Raw genomic sequence first — 27,147 nt, 5'->3', positions numbered from 1 at the left:
TTCGGATACACACCGGGAACGAGACGAGACAACCCGTGTGCTCTGCTAAAAGGCAAAGTCAGAGGCAAGGTAGTCAGACGTAGACAGACAATAGGGTTTCGTTTCGAAAGGGGGGGCTTGCTTTGCACCTTTTCCGAGGGGGGTAAGAGGGAAAATGGGCGCGAGGGGGGCAGTTGACCAAGACAAGTATTGCATATCCAAGCCCAAGATACTCGAATTCCCTCTCAAAGGGGGGGTTCAAATACACCACGTTGGACGTCTAGAGAGATGACAACACACTGATGGTATCTAAACGCAGTGAAATTCAAGATCTCAAGGGCCCTCGGAACTCTTTTGTACACATTCACAGTGTGACGGTCAACGACCCCCGAGGGCAGCAGACCACACAAAACAGCACGGAGCACAAAGCTTGGAAAATCAGTACCCATAACACCTCAGCACGGATGTGAATCCAAACGCGCGACGAAAGTTTGCACCGGACGAGTCTGACAACGGGGAGACTTTCCAGTGTTGGGACGACGCGCTTACCTCCAAGTTTCAAAAACATTTTGTCTTTTCTGTTTGGGACGGAGTTTGGGCCGCGATCGTCAACGTTCACCGTCAACGCTCACGGCAGAAATGCTTCTAGAGAGACCGTAGCCCCCCCCTTTACATGAGTACGCCGGGTAAGCCCACAGTCCAGCAAGACGACACACACACATCACAGACACTGTAACGGACACTGGAGAGCAAAAAAAAGAGGTTACGACGCAAACTTTCCATTCCCTGCCCTGAACGACAGCCATGACCGCTTAGAACGGCCCACACTGCCCAGGTCGTCGTTACTATTGAGAGTCCTTTCCTTTTCGAGACCGCTCATATGCAACGAAGACCAAGTCTATCAGAGGTCGAAAGCTATTCCGGCCCACAAAAAAGAGGCCCTCCCACTCTGCCTGCTTACTCCCCTCCTCCCAGTTTCTTTTCAATAAGAAAACCGGAGAAGAGGTAAGCGCAAAAGTTTGTGTCTCCCTATTGCGTTGCTGTGCCATCGTCATCCAAACGATCCGAACCAAACCCCGCATTTTGCCGAGGTTGTAGCGGACCCAATGCGAAAGGTGTATCTTGGTGCGTTAAGAAAAAGCCGTGATTCATATGCCGTTGTCCGTGTAAAACTTTTCCGCGGGCCGAGTCCCAGAGTTGTTTGCCGTGAGAACATGAGAGCAAGGAAGAAAAGACGAAAAAAGACGAGGGTGAAAAAAGGAAATGTACAAAGCATCCGCAATGCCTAGTTGATATCGCAAAAGTGAGCCACGGTGGCCTCGAAGCCGTCGAACCGTCTCGAAACCGAATCTGCCATGAAGGCAGACCACTCATCGCCGATAGTCATCGCAGACTTAGTTGTTGGGGCACTGGGACTGGACGTGTCCGGGCTGCTGGCACTTGTAGCAGATCTTCTCGCCGCCGGAAGACTCCTTAGGGCAATCGCGGGAGAAGTGGCCGTTCTCGCCGCAGTTGTAGCACTTGGAGCCGTTGGTGCAGTCGCCTTCATGGTATGTTAGCACGGTCAAGTTGGCCATCTGGAAACCATCTCGGGTACTCACGAGACATGTGGCCGTAGCCACCGCAAGAGTAGCAGGTCTTCTGGCTGGCACCGCCGTAGCCACCACCGCCGGAGTAACCACCACCGTAGCCGCCACCGTAGCCACCGCCGGCCTTGGGGCAGTTGCGGGCAATGTGACCAACCTCACCGCACTGTTATATCGTGTTAGTACTGGCATTCGGCGCGTTCAAGATAAGGCGAAGCGAACCTTGTAGCACTCGGAGCTGGAGGGACCACCACCACCACCGACGTTGCCGCCCTGGGGGCAGTCACGGCTGATGTGGCCAGCCTGGCCGCAGCGGTAGCAGGACTTGGTGTCCTTGGGGCCCTCGGGGCAGTCACGGCCTTGAAGGATGTAAGTCAACAATCAACCTCATGAAGATCTCGAAAAGGACTTACTCATGTGACCCTCGTCTAAAGCAAACGTCAATCAGTCATCTCGTCGGTAACACACAGATACATCAAAACTCACTGCCGCAGTTGTAGCTATGTTCAAGTCAGTATGGGGCATATCAGGCTAACAAGATCATATCAACGTACCACTTGGCGGCGCCACGGTTAGGGCACTCGCGAGCCTAGAAAGAGTCAGTAAGTCGAGGGCTAGGCGTCGTAACATCCTTCAGCAAGTCGTACCTGGTGACCAGCAGCACCGCCTAAATATCTCTGGTCAGACTCTTGCGCTCATGAATTGTAACGACGTTTGGAGGGAAAGGCATGATCAAGGTGTCACTGGCACACCGGCTCAGAGTCAGTAAGACGACGCAGTAAGGGCATACACGCGGCTTCTTCGACAGATCTGGGTCCAGAGATACGAACCTAGCGAAGCATTCACACCAACGCGAATGCTTTGCCAAGCCTCTTTCCAAGTGATAATTCCAGCTTCGTACTGAGAAGACCCCACCAAACACCAACTTGAAAGTCATGTAGTTGCTTGATAGAGCTCTCTACGCCCGCATATGCCAGCAACCTCAAGATCCAGTGGACACATGATAATATAAACTCGGGAGGAGGGGCCCAAAGGTAAGCTGCACAAATGAAACAACCACCAATAGCTGGTGGAAAAAGTTCAGTGTGGAAGCGGTGAGACTCGGTGAACCAATGACAACCAAATCTCGGATGAAGGTGCCAGTCGATACCGAAAGCCACAAAGCCACCCACAGAAACGAAAGTGGAAAAATTGAAAAGCATGAAAAGCAGCGCGTAGGTTGGAAAAAGTGGTGAGACGGGGGAAGCGCCGAAGCTGGGAAGGCTACTCACAGGTGAAGCAGGTGCGAGCCTGGGGGGCGCCGGCAGATCCCTGGAAATCCATTGCGATTGATGGTGGGTTGGTAAGGAGTAGTAACGGTGGTGTTTAGAACTGGAAGAAAGGCGTTAGAATAACGGCAAAGTCGATGAGATGATTTGAGATTGTCGAGAGGAGGAATTGATTCAAGCTTTTCGTGTGAGAAGGGGAAAAGAGCTGGGAGGCGAAAGACGGCCTTGTCGCAATGTGGTTGACGTGGGGAGGGGCAAGTGGCATGTGTGTGCTTGTGTGTGTGTGCGCTTGTCTGTTGTGTGTGTGCGGTGCGCGATGTGGGGAAGTTGGAGATGGAGGTGCGCGTGTGTGCGCCGCCTTCGTCAGATGCAAGAGGTGAATTTGTGGTTGGCAGCTGGCAAGCTCTGGAGGGTTTTTTGTTCATGTCGATGACGGGATCCCAGTCGAGTTGAACAATATCCCATATTGGTGAATGGAGGGGCTCTCTCTCCTCTCCCCGCGGACGACGGTCAGGAAAAGGGCTATACTCACGTATGAAGGGCGGATAATCGAGCCGTGATCAAAAATCTCTGCTCGAAAGAAAAAAAAGAGGAGGGGTGTTTTTTCCGTAGTGGTTTTGCAAGGTTTGCGATGGGTGGTGGTGGTTTTGTGTTGTGGGAGAGAAGGGGAGGGAAGCGGTCGTTGCGGCCAGGGAGTGGCCAAGGTTAAAAAAGAAAAGGCAGCGAATTTGGATTGTCAGACCGCCTTGTGGAGCCCAAGAAAATCTGGTAGATGGGCAGGCGCCGGAGCACCAATCAGATAGGCAAGTCCCTTCTCATAAGGGGAAGAGCCCGTCTCTAGACTCTGGATGCCCCCTTCTGACCTTTCCTTGGGCTTTTCTGGCTTGGACCGGGCAGGCGGCATTTGTGTTTGACTGCAACTTGGTGACGGGACTGTCCATGAAAGATGAGCGTGTGTACGGAGTAGTATGTGTGTGTGACGGAGATTGACACGGTTGGCTCACCTCACCTCACCTCTCACTTCGATTCTCTCAGTATACTCACTTGCCGTAATACTATTCAGCTGGTGAACGCCCTTGATGTTGTCATAAAGTCGTTATAGATCTGACAGGCTTACTCCTCAGTCTTACAACAGGTACATCTAGACAATGGCCAGTTCGATATGGTTGTGACATAGGTACTTGCCTACGTTTGTCGAGCACTCCAATAAGGTGCCTGTTCATCTCCCGTTCCCCTCATACGTATCTCTGATCGTGGCCGGCCTGCCTTGCCTCATATGCCTGTGCCTAGCTACAGCCCACAGCTCTCATAACCTGGCCATCAATGCCCGAAATGCGCCGGCGCCTTTTTCCCATAGCCGAAGATGAGATTGTGCTGCCCGTCAGCTTCAGATAGGTACCGGCAGGGCACAATCACACAGTTGGAACTCCTTGGGCAGAATCAGGCCAGCCAAAAGGGGCGGCAGCTAGTTTGCCTCACAAATGCAGCGTCGGGAACCGACCCGGACTGGGCTTGCCATTGAGGGCTACTACGGTAATGGCCATATTCACACCGCATTACGTAGGTAGTCAGAATTCCCCAGAGACCTGGGTGCCCCCCTTCCATGACGATGAAGGTTCAAACAGTTGAGATGAAGATACTTAAAGCTCGGGTTTCTGATAGCCTAAAGAACCTTCCAATAAGGCCGGACAGGACGGGACACCAAACTTTAACATTTCTGATGGTGGGGGGAAGGGGAACGAAGAATAAGCCGTCGGGGGCAATGGAAGCGCTTCGTTCGAGCCCTTCTCTTCGCAAACTCCAGGGACGGCGAACTCAAAGGCAGGTGACTCTACAAATTCAATTTCACATCGTCGATGCTCTAGACCGGGTTGGTCACGGTAAGAGTAAGGTGCCTTTTCTTTCACTCGAGTCGATCGAACGAAGTGGACTGCTAGAGCCTACGTAGTAGAGTTGCTCATGAGACCCCCTCCTCCCCACCATCCGGTCGCTGTCCTCGCGCAGTCCGTATTTCATTTTTGCCCCTCCATTTTTTTCGACACTTTTTTTTCTGCCATGGGGAAAACAAAAATACCAATCAGAAAATTCAGCATGTCGAAGGCAGGCAGGTGGGGTACCCCTGTGTAAGATTCTAAAAATCGCCGAGAGGCAGGTCAAATGGCAGCACTGGCAGGCCAAAGTGGCAGGCCAGGCCTGGCCCCAAAGTTACCCAAGGCCCCAAGGCACTGTGAAATGCGATGCCCCAAACCTCGCTAAACCCCTTCCATCCCTACGAGGGGTCGGAAATCCTTGATTTCGTGCCACTGTGCTCCCGTCCCTTGCATCTCTCCCTGTCCTGTCCTGAGCAGCCCCTCATCACACGCTCCTCTCATGCTCATGCTGCTCATCTCAGTGGTCTCTCACTCATTACGCTCCCACCTCACCCGATGAGTGGGCTCTGATAAGTCTCTCGTCTCACAATCCTCTGCCAGACTGCCACACTTGCTGCCCCTCTTATGCAGCCTGGACGGATGAGAATGAAAGAGGGGTGAATCTCGTACACTGCGGAATCGCGGATATACTGGCTCACACTGTGTCGACAATCAGGCAAGGTCAGCCTTCCTTGCGCTTGAATGAGAGATGGTCGCTGGTGAGTTTTGTCTCTAGCAGCCGTCGGGCGTCCTGGGCAGCGGGCTTTGGCTGTCCATGTAATGTCTGAATAATCAACCTGAGGTTGCACCGTACGAGCGCTCTTTGCATGCCCATAATCCGCGTATTGTTAACCCTGTGTTAGGAAGTCTCGGCTACATATGCCTCAGTTTCGTACCCCGCGATCCCGGCCTGACCACTGGTAAGTGGTTGCTGTAGATGGTTGTGCGTCCGTGGGATGACACATGCCTCAGTGTGGTCCCTTCGCACTGCTGGTGTCAGTGGTTTGTGCTTGGTTCTAGCTCCAGCTCCGGCTTTAGCTTCGAGAAGCTCGTGAACCTGCTGCAGATCATTGGCGGAACACCGACACTCGAGGATGGCTCTCAGAAAGCTTCCCGTGTCATGGTGTCTAGTCGTCACACTTTCATTCAACTCAAGAGTCATCTGCCTTGGACGTTCAGCCTACCTGCTACCCAAGGGCACAGGTACGCAAGCTGATAAACAGCCCTGTCGGAGATGCCATCAAAGTAGGTTTAAACCGAACCGAGGCTTGGACGGCCCCTCCAGATCGACAGCGTCCCCCTCATCAAAAGGCAAACCCCATTCACGAAAGAGAGAAGACCAAAATGACAAAAAAGCCTAGATCATCGGCTCCGTGCTTTTCAACCTCCTTTTCAACATCCTCCTCACCCCAAACTCCTTTTCGTGATATCTCACTGGAGGAATAAACGCACAAATCCCACGAGTTTCATTTCACTTTCGAGTTTCGGAAACGCATTTAGCCATGCTCATCCAGGCGAACCAGAGCAGAGGATTGGTTCGTTCCATCGAGATGCACCTCCGGTCCGGTCAGATCTGCCGCATTCAATCTCGGCCAGTCTTCCCTTTCAGGTTGGTGGTAAGCTTTTCGCCCGGGCCTGTGAAATCATGTAGACCGGATGAACCCGGTCACCCATTTCAACCGACGGCCACTTCGCTTCGTACTTTGCTTCGCCGGCAACCCTTCCCTTATCCGCGACGCTTGCACAACTGCCAAGAAACTTGCCCTGGCCTGCTGGTCTTCCGCACGTCGTTCAATTCGATGATCTTCGCTTGTGCCCGTTGTCGCCGCAATTGTTGGTTGGCAACGATATTCCATCGAATGTTCTCTCGCTTAGCCAGCCATTACGCAACGAACGCGCAACGAATTGGGTGCACTGTGCAACTAAATGCATGTCTGCTGCAGCTGCAAGCTAGGTATCGTTAACTGCGGTTTGTGTCCAACCGCTGCAACGCAGCAGACGGGCTTCCTCGCGGACCTCGTGGGCTCCAGGCGCATAGTCCGCAGGCTTGTCACCCGAGAAATGAAGCGGCGATGGTCGCGACCTTCCCGAAACAGCTTCATGGGCGGACGCCGGGAAAACATGACGGCGCCATTGCATCTCTGCAAATGTGAAGCATTTTCGAATGCGACTTGTGTGGAGTCTCCACCGGACCACTGGCCTCTTCGAGGCCGCACCTGCGACCCAAGACGCTAGAACGGCATGTAACCACAAACCACCGCAGTGATATGCAGGAGAGCCCGTAAGTCATAGGGGGCGGCGCGGAGACCAGCAATGGGGCCTGCTCATGGATACCGGCATTTGTCCGCTAGATTGTCTGCCACATATCTCTCGAGCGGAGACGTGGCATCGACAAGCGTTGCGAGTCCCGCTGATTGCTGTAGCCAAACAGGCATCGGATGTGAAAGATCTTGTGGGCGACTGGAAAGTATTTGCCGCTTCTGTCAGCAACGGAACACCGAGCACCTTCACCAGGCCATGCAGGAAGAGTCGCTGACCACGTGCAACATGCTTCTCAAAGCTTGGCTCTGAGTTCCGCATATGGTGCCGAGAGCAATTCTCGTCCATCCTAAGTAAGCACAATGCGATAGTCAGCTTGAGCGCCAGATATCTCCAAGCTTCCGCATATGCTTTCAACAGCAAATGGCGGTACTTTTAGCCTCATCTGTGATAAGTCGGTTTCCCTATAGTCAGGTATTGCAAACGTGGCGCTTTGTGGTCATCAGATTTATCAGTGATCCGGTGTTCCCGCGGGTATGCATGGTCGAGGGGCGAGATATATGTGAAGCCCGGCATTGCCAATTCGAGCCTCAACCGAGCTCTTGCAGAGTCAGAGACAAGACAGCTCTGTGGTCGACGAATCAACCCATGTCGCAGTCTCCTACGACGATCATTCGCTAGGGTCGGTGACCGTTGAAGAGCTGCCGGGCCGGACGACCGTAGCCCGTGGGGAATTTCGGGGGCCCACTGACCAGAGCGTGTCTTCAATCTTATTAGCTTTGAAACGTTCATGAGTAGATATATCGGAGTAGCCGTGCAGGCCCACCAGTACCCGTATCACGAGCCATTCCAGCCGTACCAATTGATCGAAGCCTCGAAGGCATGTTGCTCTGCATTTTCCTCCTGCGCCCCGCCCAAGGTATTCTCACTGCGGAAGTGGCTCCGATGCAGTCAGTCTCCATCGCAAGGTTTGTGCAAGGAATCAGACCGCCGGCCTTTGTGCTTGGGTCACCCCGAAGTTGCAGTGGTACCGGGAACTGCGAATCAATGAGGAGTAGCAAATAGGGCATTTTCAATTTGAAAAGATTGTATGATAACGTAAAGTTCGAATGTGAGATCCAGAAATCCTCGTCGAGGAAGTCTGCATAAGTTGATATTAGAGGAGAGCATGTTCCTGTGAGGTGGCTGAAGCAGGAGCTCTGTAAGTTGAGAAGTGGCTGGTGGGCGGTTAAGCCACAGATGCACGGATCATTTTGTGGCGGGTAGATCGATCTGGAAATGTCTTGGCACGACGCGCTTCAGGGAAGGCACGTCTTAAGGTAGTTTGGCGTCCCGCGCACCCACGTGAAACCCAGCTTCAGCCTAACTGACGTCCACACAACCCCAAGCAGGCTTCAAAGTGTCCTGGTAGCTGCCGTTGTAAATCATGGAAAACTGGTCGCCGGAAGGCCGGGCGGCTATTCAAGATGCCTTCGAAGCATTGTGTGAAACAGTTAGCAAGCAACTTGACAGCGGTATGTACACGCAGATGCCCTGACGTAATGACAATGTGATACTAGCTTCTCAACAGAGGTCGAGCAGAGGCTTAAGGAGGACGATCGATCCCGCGCATTCCTCACAGACGAGCTCGAAATATTGAAGTCTCGGTCCGACGAGGTTGATCGCTTGGAAGAGGAAAACCGGAAGCTGAGGACGAAACTCCTCCAAATCCATCACCAAAATCGCTCTGTCGAGTCATCTCGAGGAAGCCCTCGGCCGAGTTATGTCACCAACGACCAAGCCACCAACACAGACCCCGCCTCTGCAGATGGTCCTGAGAATGGAGGCGACCTAGAGAACGTGCTGCGGGAAAGCCACAAGCTGCGACGGAAATACACTGCCCTGGACCAGAATTTCAGGATACTGAAAGCAGAATTCAATAAGAGAAGGGACGAGAGGAAGGAGGAGATCAAGAAATGGGAAGACTATGCGACAGAATTGGAGACGAAGATCAAAGTCTTGGAGCAACGTGATGGTGACGCCGATGCGGCTGCGTACACAGCAGAAGGCCTTCAAGAGCAAAGCAGGCCGCGCGCTCACTTGGCTTCGAGGTTGACAATCGATCCTGATACCGGGATCTTGACGACACTCAGCAATTCGCGGGCTTTGCGACAATATTCTGCCGAGAGAGCTCCCGTGCAATCAGATGTCGAGACGCAGGATCTGTCTGCCGCAGATACCACGGAGGGGGAGACGACAGAGGGTACTAAGGACGCCGATGCTGTTACTCTTCCACCATTGAGACAGACCGCCAAAACGGATTCAGACATTCGCATCAAACCAGAGCCTTCCTCAGACGGGCCTATTATCGTCTCTGAGCGCCTTGTAGGCAAGAGAAAGCACGCCGATTCCTCCTCAGAACAACAAGGACGACGTAGGGTGAAGATTGAGAGCTCGAATCTTACTACTGGCCCTATTACTAGTCAGCTTCAACAAGAGAGCATGGACCTGGATGAGGTCGGTCAGAGACTAAGCACGCCACGGAAGAATAGGTTATGGGCTGATGCCCTGGCCACGCCCGGTCAAATTGACATGGAGCGAGCTCAGACAGCCGCTCCCGTCTTTGTCAGGCGCGACAACACCAACACTCCGACTACCAGGATACCCAACTCAACAGCGGTTCTGACACCGATCAACCCTAACGCTCGTCCGGTACGCCCGTATCAGTTGAACACCGTGGAGAAGCCAACAAGGAAAGGGCTCGCTCAAGGCATAAGGAGCTTGGCTGAGGACGGCTTTGTTTATGATACAACGGGCCGCGAAGAGCCGGCGGGGCTTTTCCGCACCCCGCAACCTCCCGGTCGCTTGAGTACGCTATTGAACGCACCATCTCCAGAACAAGCCCCTGCCATAGTACGGTCAATACCTCGTCTTCGGGATACAGGTCGAGCGGAGGAGGATGGACCGCAGTTTCCCGAGCGTCGGGAATTGCCATTCAATAAAGAACGCCGGGACAGGTCGAAGGAAGCTCCAATCGGCCGGAGGGAGCACGAGGAGAACACGGAGCCCACCACAGCCCGCGGGCAGCCCAGAAATCGTGCGACGGTCGAGGCACAGCCGCTACCCCAGAAGGGGGCATTAAGGTCAAAGCCTGCCACTTCCCTACGGCTTGAAGATTTCAAGGTCAATCCAAAGTTCAACGGCGGTTCCGACTACGCATTCTCGGAGGTGGTCAGGAACAGAGAAGACAGAGCCTGTTTGCCTGGTTGTACAGACATGAACTGCTGTGGCCCTCAATTTCGCGGCATGGCTTTGGCTCAAAAGAACAATGTCCATCGTACCCCGGCATCAGACACCAAATTGTTTGAGGATTATCTCGGTGACAGAATCACTATCATTCTGGGGATGTCCAAGGCAGAGAGGGAAGACTTGTGGATAGAGGCTAAAACATGGCAACTTGCGAATGAGTTGGGCAAACATCGTCATCGTTACGCTCGAAGGGCATCTCCTCCAGGCTTCTGGAACGCGGATTTCCCTACTACGCAGGAAGACGAGGCTGAGAGGGCAGAAGGCGAGAAGAGGGAGAAGCAAATGATTCAAGAACGATATCGGGAAGCAATGAGAGGAGGGGGACGCTGGATCTTCAAGGACGAGTGAATCAGCTGTCGATGATGGATCCTCAGCGAGGCGCACAGGAGCATTTTGTTTAAACCAGCAGGTGTACATGTTCCGGGCGTATACTGAGTCGTCGTAACAAAACTTACAATAGCGTCGAGGCTAAGCTAGCATGCATTGTTCATTTCAGAGAGATGAGCGACTGGGATATTCAAGGCTCTAATGCCAATAAGAAGCAATGAGAAGCTGAAAGGGAGCTGTGCAGACTTGAGCTATGGATCACCCGCAACGCGTATATGCTAGAGTCCCGCCGGGACACGGAAGAGTGAATCCTATCCACCCTCACCGAGCTCACCTCTGAGCGTCTGAGGTGTGTTCACCGGCCCAGCCAGCTATAGTGGGGCCGATTTCGGGCAAATTGCGGAAGAAGAGACCCAATACCAGCCTGCGATGATCGAATAGTGATCTGTGCGCGAGGCTTCGGCTCAGGCAATCGCCTTGCGCCAACAAAGCCCGGAGCCCGCTGCCCGCTAGCTCCAGGTTTACGGTTCTACCTCTCCCGCGCGCGGCTTAATTTTTTGTCATCTCCATTGGAAGCAACCGCACAGCTAACTTCGCAGCCGTCGCCCCGTCCCAATCCTCGACCCTTCACCGTTGCTGCCTTCATCGCAGCTCGCCCCTCCGTGTCTGCGCGATTAATCACCTGTGTCGAGCAACTTGTTCATTTTATTTCTCCCCCCTTTGCTCGTTCGGAATACTTTAGTCGGGCCCATTTTCTTCTCAACGATTCCCCGCAACCCCTACGAGAGCGACGCACGACTGAAGGCGATTGGAAATATTACCTTCTCGTGCATCCCACACGATCAAACAACCTAATACTCGATACTCGAACCGATCTCAGACTAATCTGTCGACGCTCCATTGCGACCGCGCCGACAACCGTGTTGAAGGAAGCCGCAGATTCAAGGCAGTGATAGTTCCAGCCGTGGACGATCACTGCAAATACACGACTCCCAAGCCGGCAGGATGAACAATCGTCATCTGCCGGCTGGGCAAGCCATGCCGGGGGGCGGAGGGCCAGGAGGAGGTGTCGATATGGGTGGTGGTCCCGGAGGGGGTAACAGACGGAGGATGCAGCAACAGCCGACGTATGCGCAATACCAGCAATATCAACAGTATCAGCAGCAGCCCATGTATCCAAACTACATGAACCCCTACGCTCAGCCGACGCCGTATTACCATCAGCTGCCGCATCAGTACCAGAACGGAGGCATGCCCTCTGGCTACATGCACTATCAGCAACAGCAGCCCTACGTGCGGTCACCACAGGCCATGCCTCAACCTCAATATGTCCCCATGGCCGGCGTGAGCGTTCCTCAGCCGTATTCGCAACCGTCGCCTGCTCTCTCAACGCCGTATCACCCACCTCCCGTCCCTGCTGTCAACCCTGTTCAGACGCCGCCGCCTCCTCCGCCTCCGCACGTTGAACCTACGCCCGAGCCTTCAGTCGTCACACCTTCTGTAGTGTCCTCGGTCGTGTCTTCATCAGTCGTCACGCCCTTCGCTGAGCCATTCCACCCGGCCGCGGCGCCTCCAACCCCTGCCTCTGCCCCTGCTCCCGAGAGCCCAGAGCTTCCCAAAGATGTAAGGGAATTTCGCGCACCAGTAAGTCCAGCAGATCCTATTCATGTTGGCTTCATAGCTAAACAAAGAAAGCTCCCTTGGACACCTCCCGACCAAGCACCGTTCCCTAGAAGGGCTCCCAAGTCAAGGCGAAGCAGAAGATTGATGAGCGCGAATGCTCAGAATCTGACACTGCCTGTGGAGCAGCACGAGGGCGCTCTCGAGTCGGCCACCAAAAGCGGCACGGAGGACAGCCTCCAAGTGAAGGCCGATGCGAAGAAGTTGGCGCCCTGGAACTCCAAGGACACCGACTCCGAAAGCGCCACTCTGAGAGCAGACTCCCTGGCGTCTGAAACTCCTAAGGAGAGTGACAGGTCAGCGACTAGCGTCTCAAACATGGGCAGCCCGAAGGTGAATGTACCGGGGTCTGAGGCCAGACCCACGACAAGCAACTCGAACGCCTCGGCGTCCCGCCCTGCCGTTCCTGTTGTCCCAGTCATCCCAGCTCTTCCGAAGAGCAGCCCCAAGGAGGCTAAGGCAACAAGCGTCAGCCAGCTCGCAGAAGAGCCCAAGCAAGTTGCATCTCAGGAGGCGAAGCCTGCTGAAGCAACAGAGGGCACGGAAGTTGCTGGCGCGGAGCAAGAGAAGCTCGAGGCTCCTCCGGCAGCTCCCGCCAAGGCGGCCCCGAAGTCATGGAGTGGACTGTTCTCCGCAGCCGCCGCCGCTGCTGCTCCCAAGGCGCAGCCCGCTGCTAATGGCCCTGTTGCTCCGGCCGCAGCCAACGGTGCCACCACAAATGGCGATGGTGCTGTCAACGGCAGCGCACCCACCTTTTCTGCAGGAAACACAAACTCTCTGGCATCTGCCATCCAAGACTTCCGGGTTAGCAATGCTGCCAGGGTTCAGTTCATCGAGCCGAGAGGCCTGATCAACACCGGCAATATGTGCTACATGAATTCAGTCAGTATCTTGAATCCACAAGCGGAGAAATCCACTAACGCCAGTCTAGGTTTTGCAAGTCCTTCTTTTCTGTGCGCCATTCTACAACTTCTTGGATCAGGTCAGCAAGAAGGCTGTGCACAAGTTCAAGAGCGACACGCCCGTCATAGATGCCATGATTATGTTTATGAGGGAATTCCGGGTCATCGACTCGACTGAAACGGTCGAGAAATTGCGCCGGAAGCTCAAGAGCGAGCAGCTGGAGCAATATGGTGATTCGTTCATTCCCGAGTTCGTGTACAAGGCCATCCAGCCTCTCCCGGCGTTTGCTAGCATGAGAGTATGTCGTTCCGTGGCTCATTCCCTTACTTGTCGCTAACCTTTTTCTACAGCGTGGACACCAGCAAGATGCTCAGGAGTTCCTGGGTTTGATTCTCAATGCCATCGACGAAGAATGCGCCCAAGTAATGTCAACGAGTGGCTCTTCCAATGGGGCCGCTGAAACCCGGCCTACATCCTCCGCCGCCAGCGTTGTTGAGTCGAACGACGGCGCGGACGGGTGGTTTGAAGTTGGATCGAGACAGAGGGCAGTTGAGACGCGCTCGTCCGGAGCCAGCTCGACGACGCCCATCACTCGTTTGTTTAGTGGACAGTATCGATCAGAGCTTCGCCGTCCTGGTGTGAAGGACTCGGTGACTACGGAGCCTTTCCAGTCCCTGCAGTTGGACATTGGCGCCCCGTACATTCACAACGTTGTCGACGCGATAAAGGGTCTAACGGTGCCCGAGAGGCTACAGGGCGATGCTGCCCCCATGACGAAGCAGACTCTGATTGAGACTTTGCCCCCGATTCTCATCCTTCACCTGAAGCGCTTCAAGTTCGACACTGAAGGAACGACCAAGATCGGCAAGAAGGTCGGTTACCCTCTCGACTTGCAGCTCCCCGCGGAAGTTCTCTCGAAGCGACGACGCAACGCTCTTGTCTCCGAGGGTGCCGGCATGCCCAAGTACAGGCTCATCGGTGTCGTCTACCACCACGGCAAGCAAGCCAACGGCGGTCACTACACAGTGGATGTGCGACGGCAAGACGAAAATGAGTGGATCCGCCTGGATGATACGATCATCCGACGTGTCCGCAGTGAGGACGTGGCCGAGGCTGGTGCGGAGGAGGATGCCAAGGACACGGGCCGATCAGGTCCCGCGTCGCGCGACGCGTCGACCAACCGGTTCGGCGCCATGGCAGACGACGACGAGGGCGATGATTGGAAGGAGGTCACCACCTCTGCCAAGGGCGGTGATAAGGGCGGCGAGAAGAAGTGGAGCGCCGTGGCCAACGGTAATGGCACCGCGTCCAAGGGAAAGCCGGCCAAGGACAACATCAAAGACAACAAGGTTGCCTACCTGCTATTCTACCAGCGAGTCTGAGCCGACGAAAGGGTAGTCTGGGATCCCAACATTCAACAGTAATCGTCGCGTCGATAGGCGCGCGTGGGGATGAGCATGTAAGGTGGTGGTGAACCTGCTTCAAAAGGCGCAGACTGAGCCATATCAAGCAAGAGTTTGAAGTCTACAAAGCAGAAAAAGTCGAAGAGGGGAGTGAGAGAGATAGAGAGGATGCAGCTGGGGGTGCTATGGTTGTCTCAAATCTAATTTGACTACACACTCGAAGCGGTATTTCAGCATCTCTGGTGGGATTGAAAGGGGAGAGAGACAAGGGAAAAAAGCAAAAGTTTACTAGTCATCTGCAAAATTTTGTAGATGTCTCTTTTTACAACAGTTAGTGATCCAAGCTAGGTGTGAGATGGAGGTTGGGTTGGAACTTTGGGGGCGCGGCGGGGCGGCCAAGGGTGGGGGGGGGGGGCGGTTTTTTTTGTCTTTGGGGCGTGGTTTCGTCCCGGAGTATGGGAAAGCTGTGGAAAGGGATCAATGAGATAAGGAAACACGGACCGGGAGGTCTCTGTAACAATAAAAAACCATTGATGACGATCTTGGTGGTGTCTTGATCGCTCGTTGGTGACATGTGTGTGAGAGATGAAGAAAGGTGTGTTGTTTTCCATCTTTCCTTGGTGTAAGCCGCCGGAGCTGAAGCCTGTACGTCTTCCAGGAGAGGAAAGTGGGGAGAGGCTTTTCGACCTCTTACCTTACCTTGGGAGGTGGGATGATGAAATAAGCAGTCTGCACACAAACCACTCACAAGTCATTCGTCTCCTCTCACACAGCATCGGCAGTCCGGTAGACATACACTTCCAGCACCCACCTTCCGATTCGTTATATCGGACCTCCCGTACAGATTGCAAACATGGCCGAACCCGCGCAGACCCCGCAATACATTTACAAAATCGTCCCCGAGGCGCCGCCGTCCCCGCTGCCGACCGAGTTCCCCCTCTCGGACCTCGATCGCAACGATGGCTTTATCCATCTGAGTACGGCGGAACAGGTACGAATGATCTCTCTTACTTCCCTCTCCTTCTCTTCATACCCGGATTCTCCGTGGTCATGTTCCTCTGCTCTCCATCTCCGTTCTTCTCTCCATGTGCTGTCCTCTCGAGTCAACATCTCACATCCCTCCGCTCTCGATTTCCCTCACACTCGCCTCTTCACTCTCATACATATACTCACAACCACCACCACACACTATTACACAGCGCGACTTTCCACACCTCCCTGATATACACTCAATCATGCACTCAATCAAACTACCTAAACCAAAAAAAAAAAAAAAAAATCTCACACTGGAAACATCACCAGGTCCTCAACACAGCAAACCTCTTCTTCTCATCCGCCACGAGCTTACACCTCCTCAAACTCCCCTACGCGCCCCTCGCCGCCTCAGGCTCAATGAGGTGGGAGTTCCCCCCCTCGGGCAAATTCCCCTCCGCCTTCCCGCACCTGTACGGACGCAACTTTGGCGCCGCCGACGTGGAGGACGCAAAGGGGTTCGAGAGGGCCGAGGGACAGGTGTGGAGTGAGGTTCTGGGCGGCGATGCGTGGCTTGTCTGAGGATGGGGGGGGGGGGGGGGGGGGAGAAGGGGGGTTTTCTCCCCGCCCACTTTTGAGGTTTTCGGGTGTGGGGGGGGTGGGGGGGGGGGGGGGGGGGGGGGGGGGGTGGGGGGGGGGGGGGGGGGGGGGGGGGGGGGGGGGGGGGGGGGGGGGGGGGGGGGGGGGGGGGGGGTGTCAAGAAGAGGAGTTTTCTCTCCGAGCCATCTTGACGTCTTCTGATGATGGGGGAAGCGGTTGGTTGCTTGCTTGCTTGACAGGTTTCTGCAGGAGACATCTCATCATGAAAGTAAGAAGAGCGATCAGAAACGTCAGCATCAAGGAGTCAGACATAGGAAACTATAGTCGGCCGCAGCCGTTAGATGGGGGTGCAATTGCTTGCCATGAATTTGTTTCTAATGCCATCCGCTATCGCAGGGAGCTCAAAACTGAAGCTCCCTCCCATGATCCGAGTTGCAAACAAAAAAAGGACAAAAGATTCTTTTCCCCTCCTAGAGGACTTTTTACCACCCCAAAGCCAACGTTTGCACAAGGAATCTCAGTGCGGTCCCCTTTTGGCATTTCATCTTTCCCCCGTCCAAGACTCATAGCAGCCTTCATCTCGTATCAGAAAAGAGAAAAACGTATGCAACGTTATAAATCATGCCTCCTTCTCCCCATCCCAGCCAGCCGTGTGTATACCCACGAGGTATCATTTGCCCAAGCCCTGCGAGCCGACAACCCGCACATGCAAAACAGGAAAAAGAAAAGAGAAAAAAGCCTAAAATGAATGTACAGCCCGGTGATGGCTGAGATGTTATGGCCCCTACTATGATGACCATTTGACGTCCGAACTTGGAGCTCTGCTTCGCCGCTTGTTGGCCATACTCGTCGGTAGCACAGGTGACGCAGCCGGTGCTGACACGGCTGATGTGTTTCTGCTGAGGTTCTCTTTATTCGACAGAGAACTCTCGGATCTGATTAAGGGGGGTTGCCCAGATGCGCTGCTGGGTCTTGCAAACGAGTGACGAGGCAACCTGCTCTTGCCCGAGGATGGCCCTGTAGGCATGCTTGACGACATCTCGCCGCTGACCCGCCTGGGAATGCTTGTGGCACCATCCCTGCTCCTGGGACGGTACAAGATGGCCTCGCGCTCCTGAACAGCGGTCCTTCTCGGGCTCGCGGCCACTTCAATATACGCGCCTCCTGACCCTGGTGGTATTTGTGAAAGCCGATGATGGCGGGACTGGGATTGCGTCGGTGTGGCAGGCATCGACATGGCATGATGAAGTCCGGGCGGGGTATATGATGATTTCCGTCTGGGTCCGGACCCCGAGCGCCGGGAGGCTACCGATCCAGACGAGCCCTTTCTCTCCGAGGGCATATCATAAAGTTCGCTCTCGTTGTGCGACTTGACAAGTTCAGACGCGAGGTTGCGAACCAGCACAGCAGTGTCCTTGTCGGCCAGCATTTGGATCGTATCAAACAGAGACCTAACTTGCTTGACGTTCAAGGAGCTGCTTCCGTTGCCCATGCCCAGCATCTCCGGCTCGCATGCGTCCATAATGTTGCGGACGAGACGTAGTAAATTCAGTCGTACAACGGCCTTTTTGTGGCCTAGTCTCTGGCCGATGCCGGCAAACATCTCCGGCTTGGCCAGTGAGCCTGATATCGAGGGGCTCAAGCGCAGGAGCTTCAATAGGGGCTCCAATAGGTTGGCATCGAAAGAGTTGAGCTTGTTGGTGTGGAAACAGGCAACGATTGCGTCTGTAAACTTGCCGTCGAGCAAGTGACTCTCGACCTTTGCCGTTTCTTCCTGAAGCCATATGAAAATTGCATCCAGCGCCGTAACCTGCCAGTATTGGTCGGCCAACAGCGAGACGTAAAAGTCCAGCCCCTTATTCTGCCAGAGGTATCTGCGACCTTTGCTTCCCGAGTGGGCCATGTCGCATAGTATGGGCAACGCGAACTCCTTTGGTGGCCGATCTGTGTTCATGATCTTCATGAGCAAGGGAATGATGCCACCAACAGCAGCGTCCTCCTGCCGCTCCTTACTCAGACGGCAGAGGTTGAACAGGGTGTTGAGGACCTGATTGGAGATCTCTCGGAAATGCTGGTGTCCCCTCTTCATGCTATAGCCAAGGACGTCAATCAAAAACTCAATGGCGTCAGCTGTGTGTAGCGTTTCTATCGTCGTAGACAGCATGGAAAGGTTTTTGATAAACTTCAGCATTGTGATCTGATGATTTGGTGTCATTCGTCGCAAATCCTTCAAAACGCCTATGGAGCTGTTAGTAATGAGACATGGCTTCATCTAACACAAGACTTACTCTTCAACACTTGCCGATCAGCGACAACCTCCTTGACATAGTTCTCAGCTTGAGAAAATAGGTAAAAGATGTTGACAATTCGGCCCTCTATCAGTTCGGAAAGCTCATCTTCTCCCTCCTCATCGAGGACTCTGTGGAGTACCAGAGCAAGAGGATAGAGAATCTTGCTTCTCGAAAAGATTCTGCAAAAGTCGTTCTTTGGCGTGGGGCCCTGAAGCTCAAAGACGTTCCAGATGCCATTGACGCCGATCAAAACTAGATCCCGGGCATCGTCAAAGTCTTCGTCGAGGAACTCGACTAGGACATTCAAACCACCAGCGCTGACGAACATCTGCAAGGTCAACGTGGACGTCTGGTACATTTGCCGGACAAACGCTGCTGCTTCGAGTCTAATTTCGTTGGAATATTGCCGGGCCGAGAATTTTGTAATGATTGGAATGCCACCGACGAAGCAGAGGTTTTCCTGGATCTCGACATCGTCCAAAATAATCTATCAACGAATTAGCATGGTGCCCAGTTACGCGACAAGGGGGAAGCTACGTACAGTGTTGACGACCTTCAAGAGAGACAGAATCATCTGCTGCCTGCTCTTAACTGTACACGGCTCGAGAAGCTCCAAAATCGGCAAGAGGCCATGAGCACTGAGGATGAGATCTTTGATCTCGGTGTTCTCCCAAAGCAGGGCGAGCTACATACGTCAGTAAGACGCCTCTCGGGGCACAGACAGAGTGGACCTACCAAGTCTTCAGATAGCTCGCACAGCTTTTCCTCGCCTTCCGAGGTTTTCAAAGACCGCACGAGCTCTTCCACCTTTCCCGCCAGCCTGGCGTGTCTGTCCCTGGCAATATTTGCTTCCAGATCCATTTCGTCCCACCCTGGGTCCATTGAAGCAAAAGGGTCATCCTCGTCCTCGTCGTCTCCGAGCCATGAGTTGTTGGAATACTTGGATAACACCATGAGGCCGCCATCTTCTGAGCCCCTGTCACTCTCCTCCCTCTCTGTGACTGCATCTTCTGGGCCGAAAATGTCGGAGAAATCTTCGTCGCCTTCGTCCTCGGCAAATTTTTGAATCTCAATCGATGATCTCGTCCTTCGCATGGGCCGATCCGGCAAAACTGAAGGCCGCAGCTTCGCGCTAGGCGGCCTTCTCGAGCTTCCTGGAACGGGCGATTGTGTCGAACGAGGCAGGCTCGTGAGATCTGAAGGGTGGAATAGTTGAGGAGAGTCGACCTTTTTGATAAAAGGGTTAAGTCCACCATCGTTGAAATCGTTTTCCATGAACAAATCCGAGTAGTCTTCTGTGTTCTGCTCTCTGAAGGCCAGATCTGGAGGAGCTGGTATCTCAAACTTGCTGGGGCCTAGCTGCGGCTTGACAGGAGATTTAGGACGAGACGGGTTTCTCGCATGGCCAGCCTTTCGCGGACTTGGCTTGGGCGGAGATTGCTGCTTCATCGGCTCTGGGTACTTGTCGCTCTTCTTGCGAGGTGTCGGACGAATTGTCTGTTCCTGGAAGTCGAAATCTGTAAATTGCCCCGGCCCCTTGATAGTCAACAGTTCCCCTTCAAAGTCGTCATCGTAACTTTCCGAGTCGTTGCGAGCATCCGTAAGCGAAGCGAATGCTTTTAGCTTATCTGCGGAGAGCAATCCGCCAAAGTTGTCCTGCGGCTTCAAATGAGGCAAGTGCAGTGCGCTCGGTGAAATGGCCGTCGCGAAGTCGTTGTCCCAATTGTCGTCATCTACTAGCAAGTCAATATGCCGTCTTCGATCAGACTTAAACCACACCAAAATGATTGCTTACCAGCAAGCTCTGGAGACCTGAAGGCTTCAGGTGTTCGTCTCGGTTTCGCGAGAGCCAGAGGTCCTTTGGGCTGAGTGATCAGGCTCGGTCGGAGTGGTTCGTTGGCACTGTATCTCGACCCGGGATGACCTTGCATCCCGGGAACCCCGCTGTCGGAACCGGTGGACGCCCTAAGTGAGCTTTCGGACGACTTGAGAGCCTTATTCCACTGTTTCACTTCCTCCACGGCTTGACTGAAATTAGCTGGCGCCTTGGAAACGGGGGCATCGCTTCTTCGGCACCCGATGATCCACGCGTGTCGTAAAAGTTTTCGCGCTGTGACTCTTAGGTTCGGATCTTTCTGGAAGCACTGCATCAAAAAGTCGCGAGACGCCTACGTCGTGTTAGTCATAGGTGCCCCAGGCGTAGAATAGGGGGGGCACGGGGCGCAAACCGGTGAAATGCCCTCAGGCAATGGCGGATGGTCATCGTTGACAATGGCAAAAAGCGCGGGCATAGCCGCAAGGTTATGGTACGGCGGCCTGCCCTGCAACAACTCAATGACCGTGCAGCCAACACTCCAGATATCAGATGCAGGGCTGGCGCCGGAAAGTTGAATGATTTCTGGTGCCATCCAGTAGGGGGTACCAACGACCTGTGCTTCCTTGTCTTGCCCGCCTGCGAGTGTGCTTGTCGAAACTCCAAAGTCTGCGAGCTTGACTTTGCCGTCCTTGGTGGTGAGGATGTTGGCACCTTTGATGTCTCGGTGGATAACACCCTGATCGTGAAGATATTGCAATCCTTGCAGAACCTGTGTTGTGTAGACGCCGACCAAGTTCTCGGGGAATTTGCCATATGACTTGCATATTGAGTGCAGAGAGCCATTCTCACAGTACCTGAGCCAACATATCAGCCATGATCGGATGAAGTCAGAAACCGGAGCTTGACCTACTCGAGAATGATGTTGAGACAGTCTGCCGATTTGACGAAGCCAATGTACTTGACAATGTTGTCATGCTACAAACACTATTAGCTCAAAGGACCCTGTATGGTTTCTTGAGTTGGAAGCACCTACATGCAAGTTCTTCAAAAGATCGATTTCAGACTAGGTAGGACAAGGTCAGTCTCGGCATCCCACCGACAAGGCAAGCGAGTGAGGGGCAGAGTATACCTCAATCATGCGCAACTCGCTCTTGGGCAGATCAGCGAGCTTAATCTGCTTGACGGCAACAGCCTCGCCCGTTCCCCAATTGAAAGCCTTGTAGACGGATCCAAAGGCTCCCTTGCCGAGACATTCTCCCAAACGCTGTATCGAGAAAGTGGTCAGCTTTTGCGGCCTTCAAGCACAGTTTCTCCTCGCCCCAATTTCCCCTTCTCTCACTCTTGGACGAGTCCTCAGAGCCGGGTATACGCACATAATCCTTCAAACCCGGGTCTTGCAGCGCGGAGCTCTCTCTTGGGCCCTGTTTTTCCTTTCGCGGTGTTCCTGAACTCCTCTCACGGGAGGCAACCACGGCGGCTCTGCCGTTTACATGGTACTGACGCTCGACAGAGGACGAGGCCGACGACGGCGGCGAGGGATTGGGCATGGTGGTCGGCGGACGGGAAGCTTGGCGCAATCACCAGGCTGATATCTCGTAGTCGAGGGTTTCGAGGGTGTCGACATGAACCGTCGCAAAGCAAAGGCGACTCCGTATAGGAAGGACCTGGCCTTTTCGAAAGAAGGGAAGCCGAGCGAAAGGATCGATCGTGAGCTCAAGCGAGCGGCGGTTACGGCAAAAGTGAGGGCGCGCTGCACATTGCCCGGCAGCAGGACGGCATGCCAGTCGGATGCAGTTCGGGGCACGTTATTCTCGGTTCGTTGGGCTCCGTTCTTCTTTGGCGCTTGCGGTCGAATAGTCGTTTAGACCACGAAAATGTCGGTGGGCATGCGGCGGGCGAGGAGAGAGAGAAAGCCAGTCGAATGAGGGCGGTGGTGACGTGAGGGCGGGCGCGCAACTGGTGGGAGTGATTTCCCCAGACGCGGGAAGGCCTAGACTGGTGCGAAATGACGGCAGCGAAAACACACAAAGAAAACAATCGTAGGTGTCGTAGGCTACCCTTGGAGGTTGCGAAGGCCAGCCAGCTAGTGCCTCCGCTCCGCGATTCGGTAGGGCAGGCAGAGGGGCAAAGGAATTGGGTTTGCCGTCTGCTGTCGGGTTTCCACGTCGTCGTCGCTGCAGTCGTCAACGACAGCCGGTCGATCGGGTCAGAGGCGGTCGGTCTGCCGGTCGGGAGCGGTGGAGGGGTTTGGGGTGCAAAGGTCGAGTAAATGAGCGGACGGGGAATTGGGCGGCGGGCGGGCGGCGAAGTCGTCGGGTGGGTGGTGGGTTGGTCTGGCAGATGTGATGTCGGAGGGGTTCCCGGGGTGTGGGAGGGACGATGTGGACATCAACAGACAAATAGAAGGGAAGGAGGGAAAAAAAACCACACGAGACAAATGTCAGCACAGCACTTTCTGAGCTGAAGCTGGAGCTTTTGGGGGAAATGATGTATTTTGTGAGAGGTGATGTGTGAGTCTAGGATTAGGTAGTTTTACACATACAACGCGCGCACATCATGCACACAAACACATCAGGTACAGGCGCCTGGGCCAGAACAAATGGTGAGGTACGGGACGGGAGAGCGAGATGAGAGCTGCCCGGAGAAATTCGACTTGCTGGTGCTGACGCGCGCAACCGCATTTGGCTCTCTCCAAGGCACTTCGCTGTACAAGTGTGGGAAGGGATGGTAGAAACGTCAGGTCGGGTCAGGCCAGGTCCAGTAGGAGTGGCACTGGGCGTGTGCCATCGCTGGTCAGGTAGCCGCAGGGCAGCGATGCACCCGGTATCTTACCACTGTCCATTCAGGCACAATGTTCCTTGAGGTAACTGATTAACGGCTCCAGGTCCCGTCACTATCACAAACACCACCTCGCCATTACTTACGGTATTATCACAATCACCCATCCCCGGGAAAAGCAGATCGATGCACTGTGATGGCATGTCTTGGCTGCCTCTGGGATTACATACTTCCCAGCTGGCCCTTGTCCACAATTTGAGCCCGGGTGCCATCGGTGCTGAGGAGCAGGCGGGGGCCCTTGAAAGGTGGGACACCTCGAGAGACTTGCCCTGGGCAGTCCGGCACGCTTCCATTCCTACCTCTCGCGCTAGCAACGCTAGAAGCTCTCGCACGTCGCCCCAGGGCTCCGCCAGCGCGCTAACACGCACCCGACCTGAACTGGAAACAACCAAAGGAACGTTCCGACCTGAGCTTCAACCTTCTTCCTCTCTCATCGTCACCTCGCCTTGGCCATTTATGAACGACATAGTAAGGAAATGAACATAGGTGGACCTAGCTCAATTCCTCGGCTGTTGACTCTGAACTTTCATGGTTTCTTGGTTCTCCATGGTCAATGCGCTCCTGTCTACCTTGCCAATGTCTTACACAGACAGCTAACATTTTATCCAGTGCCTGATCTTCCCCAGATATGGCACGCGCCTACGAGATAGATACCTTGCATTCTTGAGCCCCCCTTCAGATGATTTACAATCTATAAACAGTAAAATACAGGAACCCAGACTACCAGCATTGTTTTGTGAGAACCGCTCTTCGCCGTGGTAACGGCGTGACAGTGTCTCGTCTAGACAGATCAACAATTCCCGTTGCGGAATACGGATACCTACCCCTACCTTCCCCCATGTCAGCGACAGGGCCACCAACTCCCCCTCTCATTACCTTACCTTACCTGACGTCGTTTTTTCTAAATTCCTCGTGGAATCTACTCCGTAGTAATCATCACACACTCTTCTCGTTTGGTATTCGTACGAATACTGCCCCATCCAAGCGCTTATGAGAACTCGCCTACCAGACAAGGACAAAAGAATGACACTAACCGCGCTCGCTCAATACATCCACACACACACACACACACACACACCCAAGGGCTGAGGTTAAGGTGATCAGCGCGGGAACAAGACACACTAGGTAAGGCACGCCGCCGCCTTCGTCGTGACATGTGAGTGGCCAGTCCCAGCGAACCCGTGCCGAGCCGCGAATGTCTGCACCAGATCCCAAGAACCACGACTCTTTTTCTTTCACGATCCTATCCTTACCAAAGTTGATTTGCGTCATCATCCTTGAATTGGTCATCCGTACGGAATGTCTCCCTTTGATGCTCCAAGATCTAATCTCATCCCGTCTCATCTCATCTCAACTGACCAAGCACGCTGCCAATATTATCCCAAACAAGCATCCAAATAACACAACACGGAGTCTTCCATATTGGGTCACAAAAATACATTCCTGAGCTCCCCAAACCCCCTCCCCGCTCTGGAGTCAAGAAATAAATAGACTCCCATACTCCGTAGATCCGTAGATCCATCAGCCGGATGACCGAAAAGAGAAAACAGCAGAGACATGAACATACCCCTCGCGGTCTCACTTTCTCGACTGAGACATGGGGAGATCACTTCTTGAACCCCCCTCCATCTTACGGTATTCACGTCCAATGTTACAAAGTATACCACGACACGTCAATCAACAAAACACAAGAACTCTTCAGGAAGAACATGTGACCAACGGCCACTCCTTTTTGTCTTGATGGTTCTCGCCTCAAGAATAGTATAGATCCTGTGGATCTGGATCTGTCCCGTCACGCTTCCATCACGATACACGTATTATACAGATGGCCCGCCCAAATACCTGCACGGCGCCCGTTGAAAACCCAACAGTGACCCTGACCGCCGCCCATGGCAGATCCTATAAGCCCCTTATAAGCCCCTAGTACTCCAAACATCATGCCTTGGGAAGCTTCTTCTAGTTCCCAGGCTTTTCGCTTTTTTCGTTTCAAACGTGGAAAAAAAGATCATGCATAGTCCCGCCTTCTTCAAGATTCCTCAGGCAGAGTCCGGGAAAGCCCGGCACCTGCCCACCACTCGTCGGGAATGTCTTGCCGCCGCGCAAGATGCCGTACAATCTCCTGCATGCCCTCCAGCGCGTTGTCGTTGGACGATTCGGTGCGGCTCGGGGGCCCTGCGTCACCGTCGCCATCCCCTTGGCCGCCTGCATCGCGGGACTCCTCGCTTGAATCTCTGACAATGTGGTCGAGCAGCTCCGGTAGCGGGGTGGGATCGCGAGTTGCGATCCTGTAGTGGCGAGCGAGCTCCAGTCGCCGACGGCTTCGCATCTCTTCGATATCGCGGCTACTCATAGCCCTCATAGCCCCGTCTCCCCGAACAAAGGATATTCTGCTCGGATCATTCGCATCCAAGTCGGCGACAAACCGCCGGTGTCTGGACGGGTAGTTCATCGTCCAGTGATCGGGCCAGCCCCTACCCATGTGCAAGTCTTCATGGCCCTCACTATCCGAGTTTTCAAGTCCGGATTCGCAAGGTTGCTCAGTAGACTCCTCAGCCCTTTCGGGTCTGTCTACAGACGTGCGAGATGATGCGCCGGCGCTCTGTGATTGCGATGCAGAAGCAGACGCAGACGCCGAAGCAGAGGCGAAAGACGACCCAGCGCTTGGAGGCTGCGGGTCCGGCGTAAGAGTAGTCAACAGTGTGTCCCAGACGCCATCCTCATCAGGGCTGATGCTTCTGTTACGGTCGCCAAGGCCGTCTGCAAGAGAAGCCTCAATCAAGTGCCCAAAAGGACGAATTCGGCGTACCCGCCGCGATAAAGATGCGCGGTCTGGTTGCGATTCCAAGTCCGGTCTACGCATACGTCCCGCAAACCTGGCGGAAGTTGCATGCTCGGGACTGCGGTCGAAGCGTGCTGCAACTGGTGGGGCGGGCTACTTGGTATGTTAGTCAACAGCGTAATCCTAAGTCACAATCCGACAAAGCCTACCATTGACATGCGATCGAGCTGCGCCCGACGGAACCTCCGTCGTTCTCTAGGGTTGGCGTATGATGTTGAGCCCTCAAGCTGGGCCCGGTCTGGTTCCTGCCAATTGGCATCCTCTTCCCCGGTCGGAGGTGTGACGGTAACCCCGTTGGAGAGCCTGGGCATACGGTTCAATACCCATTCATCGCCGTACATGGAAATCAGACGAGCTTCACTGGGTTCGTTGCTATCGGCTTGACGATTGCGTGCTTCGTTTACACGTTCGATGATTTCAGCAGCCGGATTGCGGCGCTCGGGCACCGGAGGTGTCGATCGCGAAGGGGGCGCAACATATGCCTCCGGAGGCGGAGGGTGGCCAGACTCGATCCATGGATACCGGGCGCGCGGGATAGGCTCGGGGCCGGGAGTGGGGTAGTTGTCGCGGAGGAGAGCGGCGCGACGGCGGAAGGGGCGCGTGTCGTCGCTTCGGCGGCTGCGGCGAATGGTAGAGCGAGGATGTCGAGTGGCTGCAGACTTGTCGCCGATTTGAGCGGGAACATCTGACTCGACGGGAGCGATGAACAATCTGCGGTTGGGAAAATGCGATGTTAGTGATGGGATGCGAGGCCAGGGTATGAAGCAGTCTGCATTCACCGCGACTGGATTGCAACTCGGCGGCGGCGGCGGGGACGACGACGACGTAGCTAAGGCAGTCTTTGAAGGCAGTCGACGAATCGCAAACGAGAGTATGCGGAGGATTTATGATGAACGAGATGGATATAGATGGAGGCATTGGAGTGGAAGCGATTGCGATTACGCGATGCGACTGGGCAGGCCGAGATTGAGCCAGCGTCCCACAGGCCAGGCGCAAAGGCAAAGGCAATGCAGCGCGACCAGGAAAGCCGCAGGGGTAGGCGAGAAACTTACGGGAGGCCCATTTTGACCGGCTAATGACGCGCGCCCGACGAATGAATTCAAAGGCAGCGGGGACGATAGGTCGGTGGCGCAAAGTTTCGACTTGATCGCAAGATGGCAAGATTGATGCGATTGTGGTCGTGATGAG

At 54.4% G+C, this 27,147-nt stretch overlaps 8 protein-coding genes across 8 annotated transcripts; 4 read left to right on the top strand and 4 right to left on the bottom strand.

The window, feature by feature from the left end:
- Window positions 1-1,373: 1,373 nt before the first annotated feature.
- Window positions 1,374-2,888, bottom strand: CABS01_12147 (zinc knuckle; the record flags this gene model as incomplete). The annotated part of the gene is made up of 8 exons (XM_060545501.1): window positions 1,374-1,522; window positions 1,581-1,731; window positions 1,788-1,924; window positions 1,979-1,993; window positions 2,052-2,065; window positions 2,120-2,154; window positions 2,213-2,232; window positions 2,837-2,888. The coding sequence occupies 8 exons, from the start codon at window positions 2,886-2,888 to the stop codon at window positions 1,374-1,376; spliced, it is 573 nt and encodes a 190-aa protein (XP_060397017.1).
- Window positions 2,889-5,622: 2,734 nt separating this feature from the next.
- On the top strand, window positions 5,623-6,707 carry CABS01_12146 (uncharacterized protein; the record flags this gene model as incomplete). Its single annotated transcript, XM_060545500.1, has 3 exons — window positions 5,623-5,663; window positions 5,764-5,946; window positions 6,395-6,707. The coding sequence occupies 3 exons, from the start codon at window positions 5,623-5,625 to the stop codon at window positions 6,705-6,707; spliced, it is 537 nt and encodes a 178-aa protein (XP_060397016.1).
- A 1,083-nt stretch (window positions 6,708-7,790) lies between these two features.
- On the bottom strand, window positions 7,791-8,072 carry CABS01_12145 (uncharacterized protein; the record flags this gene model as incomplete). Its single annotated transcript, XM_060545499.1, has 1 exon — window positions 7,791-8,072. The coding sequence occupies one exon, from the start codon at window positions 8,070-8,072 to the stop codon at window positions 7,791-7,793; it is 282 nt and encodes a 93-aa protein (XP_060397015.1).
- A 356-nt stretch (window positions 8,073-8,428) lies between these two features.
- On the top strand, window positions 8,429-10,638 carry CABS01_12144 (DNA repair protein/CtIP; the record flags this gene model as incomplete). Its single annotated transcript, XM_060545498.1, has 2 exons — window positions 8,429-8,516; window positions 8,573-10,638. 2 exons carry the CDS (start codon window positions 8,429-8,431, stop codon window positions 10,636-10,638), a joined length of 2,154 nt encoding a protein of 717 aa, XP_060397014.1.
- Window positions 10,639-11,655: 1,017 nt separating this feature from the next.
- Window positions 11,656-14,582, top strand: CABS01_12143 (ubiquitin carboxyl-terminal hydrolase; the record flags this gene model as incomplete). Its single annotated transcript, XM_060545497.1, has 4 exons — window positions 11,656-12,261; window positions 12,313-13,179; window positions 13,229-13,498; window positions 13,551-14,582. 4 exons carry the CDS (start codon window positions 11,656-11,658, stop codon window positions 14,580-14,582), a joined length of 2,775 nt encoding a protein of 924 aa, XP_060397013.1.
- Window positions 14,583-15,456: 874 nt separating this feature from the next.
- CABS01_12142 (uncharacterized protein) lies at window positions 15,457-16,157 on the top strand (the record flags this gene model as incomplete). The annotated part of the gene is made up of 2 exons (XM_060545496.1): window positions 15,457-15,594; window positions 15,906-16,157. The coding sequence occupies 2 exons, from the start codon at window positions 15,457-15,459 to the stop codon at window positions 16,155-16,157; spliced, it is 390 nt and encodes a 129-aa protein (XP_060397012.1).
- Window positions 16,158-16,962: 805 nt separating this feature from the next.
- CABS01_12141 (uncharacterized protein) lies at window positions 16,963-21,829 on the bottom strand (the record flags this gene model as incomplete). Its single annotated transcript, XM_060545495.1, has 9 exons — window positions 16,963-18,413; window positions 18,464-18,953; window positions 19,008-19,151; window positions 19,202-20,199; window positions 20,262-20,634; window positions 20,695-21,136; window positions 21,193-21,257; window positions 21,412-21,546; window positions 21,656-21,829. 9 exons carry the CDS (start codon window positions 21,827-21,829, stop codon window positions 16,963-16,965), a joined length of 4,272 nt encoding a protein of 1,423 aa, XP_060397011.1.
- Window positions 21,830-25,146: 3,317 nt separating this feature from the next.
- On the bottom strand, window positions 25,147-27,022 carry CABS01_12140 (uncharacterized protein; the record flags this gene model as incomplete). The annotated part of the gene is made up of 3 exons (XM_060545494.1): window positions 25,147-26,052; window positions 26,109-26,670; window positions 27,012-27,022. 3 exons carry the CDS (start codon window positions 27,020-27,022, stop codon window positions 25,147-25,149), a joined length of 1,479 nt encoding a protein of 492 aa, XP_060397010.1.
- Window positions 27,023-27,147: the final 125 nt, after the last annotated feature.

This window comes from Colletotrichum abscissum (genome assembly GCF_030869225.1).
Source record: "Colletotrichum abscissum strain IMI 504890 chromosome Unknown Scaffold_35.1, whole genome shotgun sequence".
In the NCBI taxonomy this organism is placed as follows: domain Eukaryota; kingdom Fungi; phylum Ascomycota; class Sordariomycetes; order Glomerellales; family Glomerellaceae; genus Colletotrichum; species Colletotrichum abscissum.
The sequence above is the reverse complement of the archived record's forward strand: the minus strand, read 5'-3'. Positions and strand labels throughout refer to the sequence as shown.